The 20,111-nt window shown below is 46.1% G+C and overlaps 1 protein-coding gene across 3 annotated transcripts in view; it reads left to right on the top strand.

Annotated features, from left to right (window-relative positions):
* Positions 1 to 20,111, top strand: part of PPP1R12A (protein phosphatase 1 regulatory subunit 12A) — a 2,468,713-nt gene that overhangs the window by 2,365,049 nt on the left and 83,553 nt on the right. For all 3 annotated transcript variants that reach the window (XM_069629290.1, XM_069629288.1, XM_069629289.1), the window contains one exon: positions 8,556 to 8,606. In XM_069629290.1, coding sequence (XP_069485391.1) covers positions 8,556 to 8,606 — 51 coding nt within the window. The remainder of the gene's footprint in view (positions 1 to 8,555; positions 8,607 to 20,111) is intronic.

The following is a 20,111-nucleotide window of genomic DNA, read 5'->3' as shown; positions in this document are numbered from 1 at the left end:
TCCTTCTACCAATTTTCTGTCCCTCCTCCTAGTTATTACCTCTACCCTTTCATGCTGCCTATCCTCGCTCCTGCTTCCTCCTTCACGCTTCTGCTTCCTCCTTCACGCTTCTGCTTCCTCCTACTTATTCTGCTTCCTCCTATTTGCTTCTGCTCCCTCCTCCTCGCTTCTGCTCCCTCCTTCACTCTGACTTTACACTTGCAACCCACAACGTCCTCTTCCTGTTCAAATCCCCCTTTCCTGCTTTAGGTTGGCCACTGTTCCCTAACCAATTATATGGCTACTCCCCCCCCCCCCCCACTCCCCCTTTCTGGGGCATGGATGTGCGAGAGAAAGTCTTAGTAGGGTTCTTCTCCACAGCTAATTCTTCAGTACGGGCTTCCTGTTTGGTTCTGCTGCCAGCAGTACTGTTTCAGTGACTGTCTTTTGATTGCTTGCGCTGTTGTGCAGCCATTCATTATACTGGTGTTTTCCCTCTTCACCATACGGCTCAACTCTTGGCAGCAGCTGTGCTTTCTGCAGTGAATGTTCCTGGCACTGCCAGTACAGGGACAGGTTTTGCTTCTAGCTGCCTCTTGCTCTGGAAAATAAAAGACAAGACATGCGAGTTTCTGTACCATCGAGGTCTTTTCAAAAGTGAAGTCTGCCTTCACACACATAGGCATATGCAGAATGGGTGAAGCCTGGGGTCCCTCCCAGTAGCAGCTCTCCTCAGAAGGGAAGGCATTCATGTTTTCCCTGTCTAGATGACTGGCTTCCTGAACTCTTGTCACATCCATATGAAGCAAGGTTTGATTGTCATTGACAACACAGTGGCCATGCACTACCTCAACAAGCAAGGTGTTGTATGCTCCCTGCATCTGTGTAGAGAAACGATGCAATTGTGATTCTGGGCCCTGTTGAACAGCGTGTCACTGATGGCTGCTCATCTAGCCAGCTAGGGTAAAGTTTTTGCGGATCCCCTGATCATACAGTCTTAGAACACCATGAGTTGCAGCCTGCATAAATCTGAAAAACAAGTGCGAGGAAATGTGCAATGTTTGCAGCTCATCTAAAATAAAAGCATATATTCAACATTATTTGACCAGACACAAAAAGGAATTTTTCTGTTATATTAAGGAATCCAGTCAACTTCTATTAAAATGAAAATAGTCCAATCTGGGATGAAAATCACAGCCTTTAATAGAAGATCCAAATGTGAATCTGAGCCCTGCATTCTTCTGCTGGTGTTTGTTTTTATTTCCTTACAGGATTACGAATCAGCATTGTAAAGCCTACATATACTTAAAAATATAAAGTCTTTGGTAGGACTTTGATAAGCAAATATAATGTAATGTTATTCTGTTGTAAATGGCAATTGCAATATGGAGAATAAAAGGATGTTCAAAGCCACAGTGACTAATGGCAGCTTTTGGGAATAGAAGGTAAAGTTACCTTTTCCAGATCTCCACCAACACGCCACCGGACATGGGATTGCTTTCCCATGAAATAAATGAAAAGGATTTGGAAGCTGAACCAGAAAACCTTATCGCTGGAGTTGCTTTGCAGGATTCTGCAATGCAATACAAGTAAATGTCCATGAACAACTTACATATGCCTTTAGTTGGGCTTAACACCTTAAATGTACATTGAATATTGTAGTTTATACTGAGCAGTGGCCAGTAGTGGTCCCCCCATCTAATCTAATATTTCAATCATCCAGGCCTCTCCTGAAGGAAGCACTTCACATATTCGAAGACTGGATCTCTCATATAAGAGGCAGCCAGATCCTGGAAGTATTCAAAGTGGGGGTGGGACTGAAATCATAAATGGCCCACCAGTTTAACTACAAAGAACATTTGCTGTGAGAACAGCTTTCAGGGTCGTCCTAAATTCCCCAACTCTGAGCTGGAATAACTCGCACCAGGGGTTCTGTATCTGGGCAGAGAAATTGGAGTTGCCATGGTTTGTAAATTAGAACAAAATGCTCCGTAGGAAATTACATTGGGAATTACATTTCTGTAGATAACTTTTGAATGGAATGTCCTCGCTGGGTGGCTGTACAATTGGTACTGGAACAGTTTTGAGGAGAATACTCATGGCTGAGAACCTCCTGGTTTCAGCCAGGATGTTTAGGCTAAACTCCCGGACATGCCGTTTGACAATAACAACTTGTTCAGGGCGAGAGCTGATGAGTGCCTCCAGAAATGTCAGTCCTCAAAGGTGACTGCCACGTTTCTGAGACTCTCGGTTCAACAGCAACAGCCACAGGCAGAAGTAGGGTTTTTTGCCCCTTCAGCTCTTAAGCCCACAGGGTTAAGGGAGCCAGGTCTTGGTCACAAGCTCAAGTGAGCCTGTGACCCAGATAGGCAAATAAATGTATACCTTCCCTTCTGAGACGAGCCGCTACAACTGCCAGCAGCTTGGTGAAAACCCTGGGTGACAGTCAGAACAGTCGGACCTTGAACTGCTAGTGACCGTTCCCCTCGTTGAATCTCTGGTACGTCCTGGGCCTCCTGTGGATGGCTGCATGGAAGGTAGCATCCTGGAGATCCAAGGAACCCAGCCAATTGTTCAGGTCTGTGGCCCTTGCATAAGTATAGGGTAGGAGCCATGGTGCACCTAGAAGAGGCACTTCAACCTCCACTGCGCCCTCTGCAGCCCCCAGCACGTAGCCTCTCTGAAGTGGGCTTTCACCATTTATCCACTGCAGGAAGCATAATATCCCTGTTAGGTGAGTAATGGAGAAATTCCACCTCGGATGCCTGGTTCTTACAGGTAATGCATGTAACGCTCACCTGATTCCCGCAGAGGCGCCGGTCTTGACTGGGTGAATGCCGTATCTTCAAAGGTGATGTGTAACACACGGTTGGCTCTTTGGGCTGGACCTCTGTGCACTGTATGTCTGACTCGAAGAGTAAGATGTCTGCAGATAGAAAATATGGGATTAATGAACTGGGGTTATTGGGTGCCTCTCTCCTCTTCCCTTTCTCTTCTCCTGTAGAACCTCAAAGGTTAACACCCTCACCTTAGGTAAGTGAACGCCGAGCTCTCCATCTGCCTCGGGGCAGGGTGCCGTAACCAGTTTCTTCACTGGATAAGGGTGCAGGCCTCTTGACCTCAGAGGACTGCTGTCCGTCGTTAACTGCACGAACGGTAAGTTCTGGGCACTTCAAATGTCTTAAAAGTCTTTTGTAATGATATCACTTGTTTTGCAGGGTTATGGCGGATGGCGGGCTGATGAGAGTTGAGGATCGAACCCGCGTGAGGAATAGAAGCGCCTGGAAGCACGTAAGTAAGCGCTTGTAGCCTGCTTCACGATGCGCACTAACTGTCCCTTTTATCTTGCAGGTACAAGTTCGGAGCTTTAGAGAAGCTGAAGGGTGCTGGAATACCCACTGGATTCGGCGTGGGAAGGAGTAATGGCACGTGAGTAATAAAGTTGCCCAATGTCTTTAAACGCACCTTCTTTTGTCTTTCAGATGCGGGATGCAGCGCCGAAAGCCTCCGGAGCGTGCGAAGAGCTGGTAAGCTTTTGTCTTTCAGATGCCGGAATGCAGTGCGAAGACCTCCGGAGCATGCGAAGAGTAGGTAAGCCTTTGTCTTTCAGATGCCGGAATGCAGCACGAGGCGTTGGTGACAGCCGATGGACCAGGTAAGAGATGCGCTGCCACTGAAGACCGTAGTGCTAACCTGTTCTTTCTTTGTCTTTACAGGTGCTGCTGAAGACTGGATTCCAAGATAGTAAGCCTTTGTTCCCTTAGGCCCAGGATCAGAAGCAGAAGACACGATGAGCGTTCTGCTGCAGAGAATGCAGAATAATGCAAAGCAAGATTCATCCATCGGGTGTGGTTTAAATAGCCTCCTGTAGTGCTTAGGTTTCTCCTTCCACAGCCACGCCTAAGAAAAGAGTTCCTGCTTTCCAGAAGAGTTCCAGTGTTCTGAACCTAGGGAGTGGCTCCTGCCCCACCCAACAGGAAAAGTAGTCCCAAACAGAAGAGGATCAGGGGTTCAACTGGCAGGTAAGTAAGCAGCATGGTCTGCTGCAGGTAAGTCCACCCAAGCATTATGAGCCCGGCGCTTCCAGCGCTGGGACTGGGCATCGTTATGAGCCTGGTGCCACTGGCGCCAGGACAGGGTCCAAAAGGTCCCAATTGGGACTGGCTGGCACTCGGAACCGGGGTTATGGGTCTGCTTCCAAGGGAGTCGGGCAAGTCCTGATCTTTTGGAAGCAGAGATCATGACAATGCAGCAACTATACTGCCTTCTTCTCACCCTCAAGACAAGCCCGTTGTCGCCAACCCTTGCCTCCGGGAACCTCTCCTGCTGGAAGCAATCTCTCAGCTTCAGGCAAAATTGACCATAAAGCTTGTACCCTTCTTGGAATGAGGCAGGGGTTGATACGCCATATACCTTCTGGTGCCGAAGAAGGGCTAAGGTTTTAAACCCATCATGGATTGGCAGCTTCTGAACTTGTAAGATGGTCACTCTGGCCCAGATCCTCCAAGCCCTAGACATGAATGACTGGCTAGTCTCCCTGGATCTCCAGGATGCTTACTTCCATGTGGCTATCTACAAGAAGCACAGAAAGTATCTGAGATTCAAAGTGGGGCACTGTCCTTTCCAGTTCAAAGCCCTCCCTTTTCGTCTATCTCCGTGAATGCTCGACTCAGGAGTGAAAGCATTCATGTCTTTCCCTACCTGGATGATTGCACACCTGGTGCGGATGAACCAATCTATTGCACAGCCTGGGCATCTCCCTGATCTTGAAGAAGTCTCAGGTTTAGCCTCCCTAGTCCATCCGATACTTTGGTGTGGTCTTGGACACTTGCCTGGGTCGGGGTTTCCCACCCGAGGACAGAGTGGTAACCATCTGACGGTTAGTGGACTATGGTCCCCATCCGCATGCCAGGGGCACATCAATCTGCTGGAGCTGAGGGCGATCAGGCTGGCCGTGGTTGCTTTCCTCCCCTCTAAAGGGCAAGATGGTACTGGTCCTGATGGACAATACTGTAGCCATGTATTACCTCCACAAGAGTGGTGGCGTGGGCTCCTAGCCTCTGTGTAGAGAAGCAATGCAGTTTTGGTTATGGGCTCTGGGAAAAACGTGTCTCCGACTGTAGCCCACCTGGCTGTAAAAAGTAGAACATTCTAGTGGATGCACTGACCACGCAGTGATAAATCTCCCACAAGTAGGAGCTCTGTCCGTATATTCTGGGTGAGATCTTCTCGACTGGCATCCTGCCCAGGTGAACCTCTTTGCTTCCCATGTCAACAGGAAGCTCAGGTGGTTCTGCTCCAGGGAATTTCCTCGCCAGCGAGCTCTGGTGGACACACTGATGATAGAGTGGACATTCAACCTACTCTATGCTCTCTCACTGTTCCCGGTCATTCTGCTGGTTCTTAGGGGACTTCGTCTGTTCAGGTCCATGATGAGCTTGATTGCTCCGGACTGGGCCCGGAGAATGTGGTACCCAGAGTTGCTGGACTTGGCCATCTGCCCCCCCCCCCCCCCCCCCCCCCACAGCATCTTCTGCAGAGGACGGACCTCCTCTCCCACTCAGAGGGGAGGGTCCTGCACCCAAACATCTGCAGCCTGAACCTCCAAGCCTGGCTGCTGAAAGGGAAGTTATAAGGAGTGGGATTTGTCGAAAAGCTTTCTGGACATGCTCCTCCTGCCAACAAATCCATCATAGTGGCCTTTAATAAGACTACTGAGGAATATTGCTATTTTGGATTTTTAATCTTCATGCAATTTTTGAAGGGACTTGTCAGTTCCTTCCCAATCAAATCGTTTTAGTTCCATCTCAGGATTTTGTATCTACTGCAGTTGTACCGTTTTTGATGTCTGCTCTGTTTGAACCTTTCGTTTGTAGCATTTAACATTGCTTACTATGAAGATTGTGGTGATCACGTTCACCAGGTGTCCGTGTGTTGCAAGTTTTGTGCGTTGATACCCAATTTATTCTCTAATCCAAACAAAAGGTTGTCTTCCTTTCCCTCCTGAAGGTGGTCTCTGAAAGAAATGATCTTCCAATTTTATTTGTGCCTCTTCACCGTCCAAAATGAGTTACATTTCCAAGGATGGCTATTATACGGTTAGAACAAAGAAATTCAGAGTGGATGACCATCTTTTTGTGGATTTTGTAGTAGAAATTACAAGACAATAGCCAAGAGAGCTAAATTGCACTGGCTGGAGCTTTGCAATAACACCTGCTATGAGCTCACTCAGAAGGAAGGGCCCGTGGGCCCAAGACAAAGTATACGAGGAAATAGATGCCTACTTAAGCCTTGTGTAGAGAAGTGCCATGGCTAGATATTTCACAAGCAGATATCTGTGCGTCTTTGCGTACATTGGCCAATGACTACTACCCTGACTCCTTGGCTCTATATGGCTGATAGTTTTAGACTTTTTTCAACAGTTTCTCGTATAGGTTCTGATTCCTTGCAGTCAGCAATTCATCAATTATGGTATTGCTTTGGGAGTCTTTAAAGACAGTTTTTATGAGAAGTTATCCATTAAAAGAACATGTTACTTAACTTCTGTAATATATGGCTCTTCCTGATGGTGCCAGGAACTGCGGCGCAGCTCCGGACGGGGACAACCAGAAAGTAGTGCCACCAAGATGTAGAAAGAGGAGCAGAAGGCAGGAAGCCCCTCGAGTCTTGTAGGTAGTTGGAATGGAGTGGCAGGCAACCAGCCACGCAAGTCCAAAGTCTCACTGCTTTCAGGGACAGATTTATACACCAATGCAAGCAAACCGAGCTCCCAACGCCCCACAAGACATCCTGCACAGGATAAAGACAGGAGGAAACCCTGTATAGCGCCATCTACACCCTTGAACTAGCCTCCACTCCCTCCATGAACAGAACACAATGACAGATCTACGCTGGTTTGGGCATACTGCCATGGGTGACAAGGATGGGCCATCACAGGGAGGGGACAGGAGGGAGAAACTAGATCACAACCCAGGGAAGGATACATCCATGTAGGAACCAATTGTGGGGTGGAGAGAAGTCCAAGGAAGTATTTCATGGGACAAGCTTTCAACCAAGTGTACTTCTATCCTTTCCACAGCAGCAGCCATTTTATGAGGAACAAGAGGAATCCCCCTGAGTAAGTCCTGGTTCAATACTCCCAGAACCGGTGCAAAAGAAGCCCAAGCAAGAAGATACCACCCATACAATATGATAACAGGGAAGTGAACACAAGCAAGGGATCCACGAAAAGAACCTAAAAGAAAACTCAAGTCCTTTGTCTTTTAATGTATAAACTGCTTTTGCCAAAGCGCTGAATACAAGGAGACAGTACAATACATGATGCAGTCAAAAAAGGGGAGTACAATATAAATAAAACACAATTCCAATAGAAGAACAGTCATGGGGCATTACAGAGGGTCAGTCAAGGGAGAAAGGTTAGGAGTTTAGCAAGAATGATTGGAGACAGGAGTGAGATAGATGGAGGGTGGGGGAAGATCTTGACGTCAAGAGGGAGTCTGTTCCAGTCTTCAGGAGCAAGGAGAGAAAAATAACAAAAGCGGGAATGAGTACAGGGCGATTATGGGACAGAGGAGGAGGAGGAGGAACTGTGATTCTGATCGGAGGAGACAAGATGTTGTGTAGAAAGATAGTGGAGAAGAGAGCTGGGGCGGTGGGGAGGTGCTAGACCGTGGGTGCTTTTGAAGACATTACAGAGTAACAGCAACTGACATTCAAATGAGAGCCAGGAAAGGGAGTCGAGGGATGGAGTAATAGAAGTACAAGGAGAGAGGCAGCAAAAAAATGCAGACAATAGAATTGAATATCAAGCGGAGAGGGGCAAGATAGGCTGGAAGACCGAGAAGAGGTGGGAAAAGACGAGTGTAAAAATTAGTAGTTTGTTAGCGTGGGAAGTGAGGAATGGTTGAGCTTTCCGGGTGTTGGTAGCTGGAAATCTACAAGAGCGGGCAGTGTTGGAAATGTGTGTAACCTGTCATGCGCCCGATTCCCAAAGTTGGTTACTATATAGTTTGCATAGGTTCCTCATTGACCTGCCCTCTGTCTGGTTAATAGATTGTGTGATCTGTTTTGAGGCAGTTGTTGCATTCCTTTGGCCTTTGTGATTAGGGAACTCTCTTGGCATAGAAGTGTAAATGCTTGTGCAGCATATTTATGACTGACATCTGGCACCTGTGACGCAATGGCCACCTACTATGTCAGTGGCACTAATTGCAAGCAATGATCCATCTGTGGGATCGATGCTGTATCCATCAGAAAAGAAATTACCATAGGTAAGTAACATTTTCTTTTGATGGTATTTAATTGAGTACATAGCAGAAAACCTGGGGTTATGGCATTGATTGACAATGTATACATGTTAATTAGGTTTACTAATTGGACGTATAACTAGTTTTCCAAAAATGTGAACATGTTTGTATTTATGATGACCAAAACCTTAACTTTGTACACCTAAATGGCACCACAGTTCTCTATTTTCTTCTTTGCATCTATCCTCAAACTTTCAACATGACTCCTCTTATTTCTGTGACAATGTAAAGAATGCAGGTTGGTTAGTAACTTGTACGTTAATTCATCAGGAAAGAAGAGCACTGGAAAGACGAATATCAGAAATGGAAGAAGAGCTTAAAGTAAGTCAATATTTCTTTCTATTTTTGATTTTCTGATGAACGTGGATGGTACATTTAAAATCCTTTTATTATATCTGTTAAAGGTCAGAGTGAAATATTTAGTGTGTGCCAATGCCACACATACAAGCCCATAAACCAACCTGACCCTGTACTTCTCTAAAGTTGCCAGAGATCATTTTGTTCTTTTTCTACTACATTCATAATGAAGTTGCAATGTTATTGTGTTGTCTGGATATTATTTCAATGGATTGCTTTTCTCTCACAGATTCCTCATCTGATAGATATCCTCATCCAGCTCTGCTGCTCTGGAAACTTTGTGACAGTGGGCGTAGTGGACCTCGACTCGGCCGTCGATCCGTCTTGCTCAGTGCTCGATCGTCGGCTCCGGATGTGAAGGCGGTCCGTTGTATATATACCACGTCACTACGCCCCATGCCTCAGTTCCTCTTTACATGTGGCCAACATGCTGCTGTCAGGAACACGAGTCTTGCAACTCTGCATTTTACTAAATTTGTCCATTTTGTTTTTTTTAAAAACCCAACCGCAAGTATGTTCGCTCAGGTTTTAAGAGGTGCACCGACTGCCATTCCAAAATGTCGTTGACCGACCCGCACAGCATTTGTCTGTGGTGTCTGGGTATGGATCACGACAGAGGGATGTGTGTTGTGCTCCAAGATGCACCCGAAGTCAAATACGTAAGCGGGCCGCCTAACTTGCCTTGGGCCGACCGTCTCCAAAGTCTCTGACGTGGTCAATCTTCCGAGGCTGAGACCAAAGTGCCTACTCCGAAAAGGAGAAAGAAAAGCACTGACGGATGGCCAAAAAACAGTCAAACTTGAGCCATTTTTCCTCGTTTTCTTTGTGTAAGAAGAAGCACCACTGTCGTCGACACAAGTCCAGTTCGTTGTCAGAAATAGGTAAGCCTTCGGCTGGGCCGACCACTTGGGAGCAGTGGGGACGATTTCAAAAGCCAAATGCTGGCTATGTTTAAGGAGCAGGCTGCTGCAGGTGCTGCTGCTCCTGCCCCCAAACAGCAGGCCTCAGCTCTTGCCAAATCGTTGACGCCATCTGCGGCAGAGACGTCTTCATGCCTGACGCTGACAAAGGCGCAAAAGTCATTGATGGGCCGGCCCCTCTAGAGAGCGTCGACAGGCTGACTTTCCCGACCCCACAGTGGTGTCCAAGACCCGTCTGGCGCCCATTCAGTCGACATCGAGAGAGAAGCCTTCGGCGCCGAGTATCAGCTATGGATCTTTTTGCCTCTCTCCAGGTCCAGATTCTTCGAGTCAATGGCCCCAATTTTGTGCGCCGGCCAGGGTAATGCCCACGGGGACAGAGACCCCATTTATACAGGGTCAGGAACCTTTTATTTTTTTTCGACTAACAGGTGCACCTTTTGGCGCTTGCCCACGGATCAAACGATGCCAGCGGCCTGGACACGTCTCCAGATTTAGAACTTCAGCAGGGTCAGCCTTACACTTACACCCATGCTAAGTTTAGGGGCCTACTGAAAAGGTTACTGGACACTTCAGTGCCTGTTCAGGGCTGCAAAATGACGGACATAATAGGTCAAGGACATGTGACAGAAAATAACATGTCACTTAATCCTGCAATTGCAGACCACCGAGCCTACTTGTGGTACCTGCTCCATTCCCCCTGTCAACTCTACATTTACACGGAAGTACAGGCCGGCAAGAGGGAGATCCATCATTTTTGGCTTCTCACCCTTTTCCAGAAGGGCTTGTTGTGCAGACAGCCACAATCTCGACCAGGTCTGTGGCCTCCTCTTCTAATCTGCCTCCGGACAGGGAAGTTAAAAGGTTGGAGGCAGTGGCCAAAAAGGTGTTTACTTCTGGAAGCATGGCACTGAAAGCCACCAATGTAACATGTGGATTTGCAAAATACTCCTTTGGCTTATGGAAAGCTGTGGAGAATGTAAGGAAGGCATGTGTCAAACATTAAGACGGCCACAAGTGATCACAGTTAAAGGGCCTTTATTGAACTTCAATTGGGTTTGAAAACGCCCATCTAATCCTATATCTAAAGATAGGAGCAAGCTACGACCATCAAATAATAACACAGTCCTAGTTGAGTCTGTCAAAATGAAAGAGCCTATACTAATAAACCTATTGCCAGTCCTCACTTTGAAGTACAAAATAGTGTGGGAAACAATGTTATGCAAAAGAAAAGTCTTCAAGAAATGATATGACTGGATATTCAAGCAGTTTGCTTCCCTTCCCCACATTTTCAACACAGGACAAGGTGGCACACTCGTTGGCTTCTCTAGCACGAGGATGCAGTACAAAACCTTAACATCAGGGCCTTCTGTGCCAATGACTGTCATCCAAAGTCTCTTATTTCAGAGGTCCTGATGCAACACGACAAACATTAAAGTACCTTTCTTCTCCAAATTTCACATGTACAACTTCTTGGGTGATTTTCTATTCAACCCGGGTCCCCCTCTGCAGGCTCAGACCCACTTGAACACAAAGCTTTCAATTGATCTCCATCCACCGAGCTCGGACCAACTTTCTCTACTTTTCCAAGCTTTCTTTAATTCAGAAATCGAGTTTCGATTGGGCACTGGATTTTGCTCAACCCAGCGCAGGACCACTTCGATTCACAATTGCTCGCTCTCTTCTTGATATGCTCTCTTGATCTCCCTCTGCCGGGCTCGGACCAATTTGATCTACTTTTGTCACTTATCAGTTGGGTGCCTTAGAGTCCTTTAGGCACCCATGCGGTGCCGTACCACTCTGTCAAAGGTATTGTAGCTTGCTTTAAAATTCAATCACTCATCAGCAGTTCAACTTCTTGCGCCTCTTATCACACGCGTTTTAACAATGGTTGTTCCAGCGCTCGCCATACAATGTTGCTACTTGCAACCTTGACTTCAACACAAACTGGTCTTGTATCTGTCTCCCCAACTCACTGGCTGTGTTTAGCGGGCACAGCTTTGTTCTTGGAGCCAAGGTCAGAACCACAGCGACTGGTGATTCTCCCTGCCTTGATTGACACAGGAGGGCCCCAGCTATCTCTGACACACAATGCAGAACTTGGAACAATCGGGACTCCCTCAAGACCATGGGGTTTTGTCTGGTGGAGCTACCATCACAAGAAGAAATACACCTCTTCCTAAACCCAAAGCCACAAAGGGAGGAAATTACACCTCTCACATTGGGAATGCTACAGGGCACCGTAGGTGCAGCTGCGAACGGAGACAAATGGGCATGGCGGGAAGGGGCAATCCAAAGGTTTAAAAAGGTGACATTAAATCAGCAGTACCATTAAAAACTTGTACATAAAAAGTCATCGAACGTGTGGCTTTCAAAAATTGACATGAACTACCATGGCGTTTCTTGAGGGCAAATGTCATTACACTACAGGAAACCATGGCTGTGGGTAATTTTGACCTTTTGGGGTTTTCAACGTACTGCAAGCCAGCCACACAGGGTGTAAAGGGGCGACCAAAGGGAGCGGGGGTGGCTGTGGCTGTGGCCATAGACTTAAATTGAGCTGTACTCACTGAAAGATCAAAGTTGAATCGCCAGACTTAATGGCGGTACATATTGCCACGGCATAGCCAAAGCTCAATCTCATGATTGTGAACATTTATGGAAACCAATCTATTACACAAACTATGGTGCTACAAAACATGCTTGATACGCTGTTTAGAGATTGGTTGGGAAGATATGAGAACCCAAATGTGGTAGTGGCAGGAGACTAATGCAGTTTGTGCTCAGATCAAGCTAAAACAGCTAAACCATAGAGGAGGGAAGAAGAACTCTAAGAGTGAACAAACAGGACAACTCTGGAAATCCTTATTTGAAGACTGGGACCTTACACCTGTTCTCCCGGCAGAAGGAAATATGAAAGACTTTTACACATGCAAGAGGGGAATTAAATCCTTTTGGATTTGTTAGATTTTTCTCTCCCAAGTATTGAATGGTAATAGTGACTGTTTGATTAAAGGAGAGGCTATGGGCAGTGATCATTTTCCCCCTAATGCTTTAGATAAATATGCAAATAGTACTTCAGCACTTTCAACCTGCTCTTGCCTTTACCTCTGTAGTAAGGGGAGGTGGTCCATTCGATGGAATCAGAAGGCGTGCAGATCCTTTATTCAAATATGGGAGAAGGAATTGGCTTTGATGGCAGAGCAAGGAGATGCATTAAAAGCTGAAAACTACAACAGAATGCTGTTATCCTACATGAACGTATTCTCACAGAAGGGTAAAATACAGGAAAATATTGCCCACAAAAATTCATAGGATATGAGAATACAGAAGGCTAAGGCTGAGAGTGGAATTTAGAGCATGCCTTACTAATTACATCTCCCTTAAAGATTTTTATGAAAAAAAGAGGAAAATAATGGCAGGCTATAAACGGGCAGTAGAATTGATCAGGAGGGAAACCACAGTAATAAAGAACCAGGAGATGGTATGGGCCTTGGTCAGAAAAGATGCAGCAAAAAGTTGGTCGATCATGGGGGGGGGCTGTAGGGAAAACTCTTCAGTATGGGGGATTGTCAGATATCAGCACAGGTGTGGGTAAAAATACCTACAAGAGAAATACTCTACACCCGATAAGGAAGCTGGCTGGGATGCCGAGGGAGTAGGGAAACTTGGAGATACTGTATGTTCTTGGGACTTGGAGGATGTCACATGGGCAATTTCTAAGGCTATGTTGTCCAGAGCACCAGGAACTGATAATGCCCCCCCCCCTTATCCAACAAAATTGAGAAACATGGGCTCCTCCCCTTTGGGAATTATTCCAACACGTGTGCTTGACGCATGTTGTACCCGACACCTGGAAACAATCCCTGATAATACCAATATACAAAAAGGGGGATAAGTCCAACCCATCAAATTCTAGACCTATAGCCTTGCTGGATTTATCCAGCAACATTTTTGGAACATTGCTCGTGAGAGATCTCAAAGCTCAGATCAACAGCGACAAACTCCTGTCTGAATGCCAAATAGGCGTCCGTTCTGGGAGGGGTCCGCCATTGAATGCCTTTACAATGGCTCAGGGTAGCAGTCAAAAGATAGACTCTGGGTATCGTATAGATGGCCTCGATAGATATGAAAAGCGCTTTTGACACAGTCAGCCAAGGGCGTTTGTGGAAAAAACTCTTGACGGCTGGAGTCTTCTCTGGGTTGGTCAAATTACTGGACTGTTGCACACAGACACCATACTAAAAGTACGACTGGATAGGGGTGGGACTATGACACCACCGGTCAAAATTTTTGTGGGGTTGAGGCAGGGCTGCATGGTAGCGCCAACAGGTGTGCAGTTAAAAAGTCGAAAAAAAATGTCGACAAATTATTTTTCGAATGTTTTCTTTTTTTATTCATGTTTTTTGGGGTTCCGTAAGTAAAAAAAAAGGGGTAAAACCAAAAAAAGGGGGGGCTTGGGGGGAACCCCCCCATTTCGAACAAAAAACAAAGACATTCGAAAAAAAATGTTTCAACTTTTTTTTCAACAGTCTTTCGACATAATGTAATTTGAATTAATCACTATAAACCGCACCAACACTCTACAACCTGTATACTGCAGACATGGATAGGGTGTGGCAGGGAGGCCTTACCAATCCAGTGAGGCTAGGTTTGGCAACGCTGGATTGGATTGCTTTCGCGGACGACCGTCTTGTTCGACCATAAACCAGTGGGGTTGCAGCGTAAGCTCGCACTTTTCCATCTGTACGCTGTGGAAAATAATTTAAGAATAAATGTTAATGGCCTCAAATCAAGAGTCTTTGTGTTTGCAACTAAGAGAAGCCCTAAGACCATGATATGGTGGGCGGATGGGTGTAAGCACAACTATGTGCATTTTCCTTGACCCCACTCATTCGATTTTACCAGATGCAGGTTGAGCCAATAATTTTGTGTAGGCTCGACATGAATCTTAATCATTTATGGGACAGACTAAAAAAGGTCCAGGGTTTGCTCTGGAAAAATACCTTGAGGTTGGCAATTGCTATATGTTAGGCAGAATCCTGTGCAGTGCCCTTAGTGACCACTACACACAATTAAGACTACAGGTGGCAATACAAGTTTTACCTTTGGTACAAGTGGTAGCAGTGGCGGAGCAGCCAGGCTTATCTCAAGTGTATATGAGTTTTAGGCAGAAACCTGTGCAGTTCCCTTAGGGACCACTGCAAAAAGTTTAGGACTACAGGAGTTAGCAGTAAACCCAATTGGTAGCAGTCTGCACCACCCAGATTTACCTGGTAGCTGTGGCTGAGCAGTCGGACTTCTCTCAAGAAGAGTTAGGCAGTATCCAGGACATACACAATAGGGCAGGTACACACAGTAGAACAAGCAAACACTGACCAGAGCTTTGGTGTAAAAGATATATAATTATTTAAAACACATCTAAGAAAACACACTGGCACTAATCTCAAGCAAGTTCAAAAACACAGTTACTAAAGTATATACATTCCCTTAAAAGAATATTAGACAAGTCTTAAGTAAAGCCCCACTTATTTTCAGACAGCGGTGAGCGCTTAACGCAGATGGCACTCTAATAATTCTGTTTAAAAGGGAGAGAATGGCAGAGCATAAATTGAAACAGATCCCAACACTTTCAAAAGAACAAAGCAAGAGAGGAAGGCAGAGTCAAACTGTGAAGTTAGAGTTCAGAAAGCCGGATCCTCTTTAAGAGGATCAGAACGAAATGTGTCCAAGGTCACACGGTTGAAAAGTGCACAAAAGTCTCAAAGGTTCAGAAAGAAGTTGGACCAAAAGAAAGGGACCAGTTAGATGGTCAAGAGGCCAGCCCAGTTTAGAAGGTTAAGGATTTACTGTCACCTTGTAGCAATCTATAGAAAGGGAGGCCAGGCGGACACAGTACCTTGAAATGGTGAGAACACTCCAGCGGGGGCAGTTGTTCCTGGCAGCGGTTGCGAGGTGGTGCTTCGTCCGGCAGAAGAGAAGATCTCGTCGGGGAGGAAAGCAGGGGGTTGTTGTACTGCCAGGGAAGAAACCAGCCGCAGAGTTTCTCGATTCAAAGGAGAGTGGTCCTTTTATTCGCGGTTCAGTGGTAAGTGGCTATCCGGTTGCCGGGGTGCTTGGCACGGGCAATTCGACCACTAGACGTCCTGGTAGGCGAAAAGGAAAGCAAACTGGTTGTGCCCACCAGCTCAAGGGGAAAAGACTCTCCGGCAAGAACATCTCCTCTGTCGTCGGAAAGTGGTCAGACGGTTCAGCAGGGCTCCACCGGTGGTGTCGTCGTTTCAGGCCGGCTCAGCTTCTCCCTCTTCGGATTCTCAGGTCCTGTGGCGACTTCTGAAGTTCCAGTCCCAAAAGCCCTGCTTTTATGCAAGAAACCCCCATTCATTCAGCCTAGCTGTCAATCAAAAATGCTAAGTGGTGAGCCGGCCGGCTCACCACTTGGGCCAATCACACAAGAGTGTGACTTGAGTTGCCAAGGCAACTCAGTCCAGGGTGCCTAAACCCCCTCCCACACCCCCTGTGGTACCCAGACAGAGTGGCACGACTTTTGGAGGCTTCTGTGGAGAAGCCCGTCAAAAAGTGGAACAAAGGGCTCGACTTGGGTTGGAGCGACAGAAGAGAACACAAACGCCATTTTAGAATCGAGTTCTGGCAAAAAATACCAACCGGTGAATTAATATTAAATAAATAACCGGGCGGTATGTTCGAGGCTATAGGAATTAAATAATTAAAGTTGGTAGCCTCGAACAATGGGAAAACCCCATAGAGATATATTCGCGGTTGAATATAAAGAGTAGTATCCACTGCCAACAGCCAAAACTCGATCAGGGGGGACAGAGACGTGCCCCCTCGAATAACAGACCCCGGGGCAATCGAATTGCCCCGACCAGTACGTCCACAATATGATGGTTTGTACTGGTTTCTGTTCATAATTTGGGACTAGAAAGCCAATGGTGACTTTACATGCCCTGGGAGACAGTAGTCAGTCCCAGGGTATGGCGTCTATGGTGGGGTGTCACTATGACACACCTGTGTCACTGCACTGAGGGTGCTGTGTAACAAACATAGTAAAAACACATGAGACCCTATGGAGTAAAAGACTCCATAGCCCATAAAACACATTAACAGTCAAAGGAACCCCTCAAATCATGTCCAAGAGTGTGAGGAAAAGAGACTCACTCTGGGCATGAGAAAAAAACAAACTCCAGAAATCCAGCAAAGCTGCTGGGGGACTCACTAGGTTAGGAAATTCAGCCTAAACAGAGAACTCTCCCTAACAATGAGCAGTAGCAGAGATTACACAAAGGGACCACAATTACTGTGACTCAAGCAAACACTGACTCAAGGTTTCAGGTAGAAAAATAGAAGTACATTTATTTTTAAACCATTCGTTATAAACACAACACTTCTATTAAACTTAAACACAAACCATACGTCAAATATACTACAACTAACCAATCCACTTTTTACAGTATGTCTCAAGGTAAGTACCCTGTGTTTGAATGAACCGGTGTTGAACAAAACACGTTGCCGTGAATACGATTGCGTTCACTTTTTGACAGTTCGGTCTACTAAATAAACGCGTATCCGTGACATGAAATGCTATCGGGCAAAAACACACTTAGCACCTGAGATACCCAAAGGGAGTTGGAGGCAAAAATCACAGGCAATATTTTGGTTAGGCAGACAGAATCGAGAAACACTCAGACAGGAGTTCAAAAGTCAAAGGGCCGGAGCCAGGATCAAGTGACACCGGGGGCCTGTTGCCGAAGATCACAGTCAGATAGTTCACGATTCAATGTAGCCAAGAGTACTTCGATATTGTCAATGTTCGGAAGCAAAAGTTATAAGAAGGAGGGAAGACGAGGACAAGCCTTGGAAATGAAGAAAAGGGGTTCACCCAGTTTCGTCAAGCAGAACACAGTACCTTATTCCAATAGTGCAGCTGGTGCCCTGGCAGTTGTTCCTGTTGGTTTACCGCAGACCCACGATTCCTGGAGCTTCGTTGTGAAGGACGACGTCTGAAGGGGGTCTGCACCACACAGGAATGAAGCCGGCAGCAGCGACAACGAATAAAAGGTGCGCTCCTTAAAAACAGGTGAGGCTCTTCAAATGGCTATCCGAACCACAACAGCCGTGTGCAGCGATTTCGACCAAGGAAGAGTATCCTCTGGCTGTGGAAGATGAACTGGTTATCCCCCACAAGGCTCAAGGGAAGAAGACTCTGGACTGGATCTTCTTAGTCGTTGAAGGGTAGATGGCTCAGGACTGCAGCAGGGCTTCACCGGGACGGGGTAGTTGCAGCAGCCGTCATTCTCTCTGCTTCTCTTTGGTTCCTTGTAGTTCCAGTGGTGACTCTGACTTGTAGCCCAAGAGACCTGCCTTTTATACACAAAACCCCCATTCACACAGCCTGGCTGTCAATCACCCAGCGGGGGGGGGGGGTTGAACAGCCCGGACAACTACCTCAGACAATCATGGCAAAGTGCGACTTGGGGTTCCTAGGATACCCTGTGCAAGGGGTGACTACACCCCTGCCTCACATTCAGCCCACCTAGACACCCAGGCGCCTGGTGAAGGGCTTCTGAGCAGAAGCCCGCCAAAAGACGGTGAACAAAGAAGGCGAACCTAGTTTGCAGCGCAAAGTAAAACATAAGAAGGACTTTAACAAAAAGAAATGGCGAATAAACCCAACCGGAGCCAAAAGATAGACGATTTGGTCAAGCGGGTTTATGTTCGAGGTTAATATAATAGCCAAGAACAATACCACGTTTATCTAATATAATCGCGGTAGAAAAGTTAGGGTAGATACCACTGCCACCAGCCAAGTCTAAATGTTAAAGGACGCAACAATGCTCTAGGAGGTACAGATAAAAAGGGATACAAATTATCCCTTTCCAGTATTCCATGGAAGATGGGGTGTACTGGATCTGTGGTAGATTGACTAAGTAAAGTTAATGGCAACTTTACCCTTTTCTGGGGGACTGTAGTTAGCCTCGGAAATGGAGTCAGGGGAAGTCTCAGACAACCCTGTGCCACGGCACTGAAGGTGCTGGGTGACACACAATAAGAAGGGGGCTACTGAAGTGGTGTACTTCAGAGTCCACAATCATAAAAACAGAGAAATACACATGGCAAAACATAGGTAAGATTGGGGGGAAAGCTCACACTCTTACCAAGTGGAAAAGAATAAACTCCAGAAGTCCAGCAATTGGCCATAAATGAGAATTCTCCCTAACACTATACCAAACTCTGTGATTCGACATGAGTTTGGGCTGGTCTCATTGGCAACTAGGGCCCTATGGAAGCAAATGTTGGTATAATGCAAAATTGGTAAATCCACCATTACACTCGCTTTATGAAAATTGGGGGGGGGGGGGCGCAAGCACGTGCCTCAGGGACGTCTAGCACAGATTTGAAACAACAAATGTATACACTGTTGATAGAAATAGGATCTTCTGGTGAGGAGCTTACCGTAAATCCAACTAAGGGTAAAAAAAACTTTCAATATGATTGGGGAAAAACAGTAGATGAATTGGCCCAATACTCGCTCTATAGGGAATATGCAAAACTAGTTTATAAACAGGACCAACTCTAAATACATACTTTTTTTCTTGTGTGTAAAAAGGAGATCACTGAACTTGCGCTTCCGCTTAAATCAACTACCAACGTTGGAAAGAATGGCCAACTGGAAAGGGGGACCAGGAAATCTGTGCTACAGATTTTGTTGTGTGGTCGGAATTAAAGAAACACTGGGTGATGGGGTGTAAAGTCATGGAGAAAGGACGGGTGAAACATCTAGGTTTGACATTGGCCAATGAAGCCTGGTGGAGCAGTTTAATGAATGGGCAAACACAGGGATTGATTTTGGCCTTGTGTGATTTCCTTTATGGTTTACTGAGTAGGCTAAAAAAGCTTACATCTAAAGAGGAGGAATCATGGGGGAGGTGAATTATATTTGAAGCTTAATCATGTGAGATGTTACTGGATTAAGTTCTGTCCACGTGGCTCTCCTTACTTTCTTCCCCGTCTCCTTTCCCTTCTCTTCTCTATATTCTTTTTTTCATCTCTCCTGTATATTCTTATATTTTTGCTTGGCAAAATTGTTTATTTTTACCTTGGATTTTAAATGACTGTTTCTCTTTTGAAAGTAATTTTCTTTTTTATTTGTGAAAGTTTCTCATTTATTTTACGAGACTCAAAACACAATAAAGTAAAGTGAAAAAAATAAAAAGGAGGACTCTTCAGCCTGGTTTTCTGGTCTTGTGCTTTCTATTCTTGAGGTCTTTGGAAAGTAACGGTTCCTTGTCGAAAAGGTTAAGGGAATTTCCCTCCTTGTGATCCCCTTGGGTTTTGCTGCCTATCCTCTTATGCTCAGCTGCCGTCTCAAAACTGCTGTTTCATCATGTGCTTTGCCTCGCTCAAATTGTGCTCTCATGCTCCGCCTTTTATCCGTATGGGGAAGCTTAATGGAAGTCGGGTGCATGTGATGGTCAGTAATTGCCTGACCTTGCCTGACCATTGTATTTGGACACATCGGGCATACGGC

This window comes from Ambystoma mexicanum, chromosome 12, assembly GCF_040938575.1.
Source record: "Ambystoma mexicanum isolate Mex_15411 chromosome 12, UKY_AmexF1_1, whole genome shotgun sequence".
In the NCBI taxonomy this organism is placed as follows: Eukaryota; Metazoa; Chordata; class Amphibia; order Caudata; family Ambystomatidae; genus Ambystoma; species Ambystoma mexicanum.
This window is presented reverse-complemented; position numbering and strand designations above follow the sequence as displayed.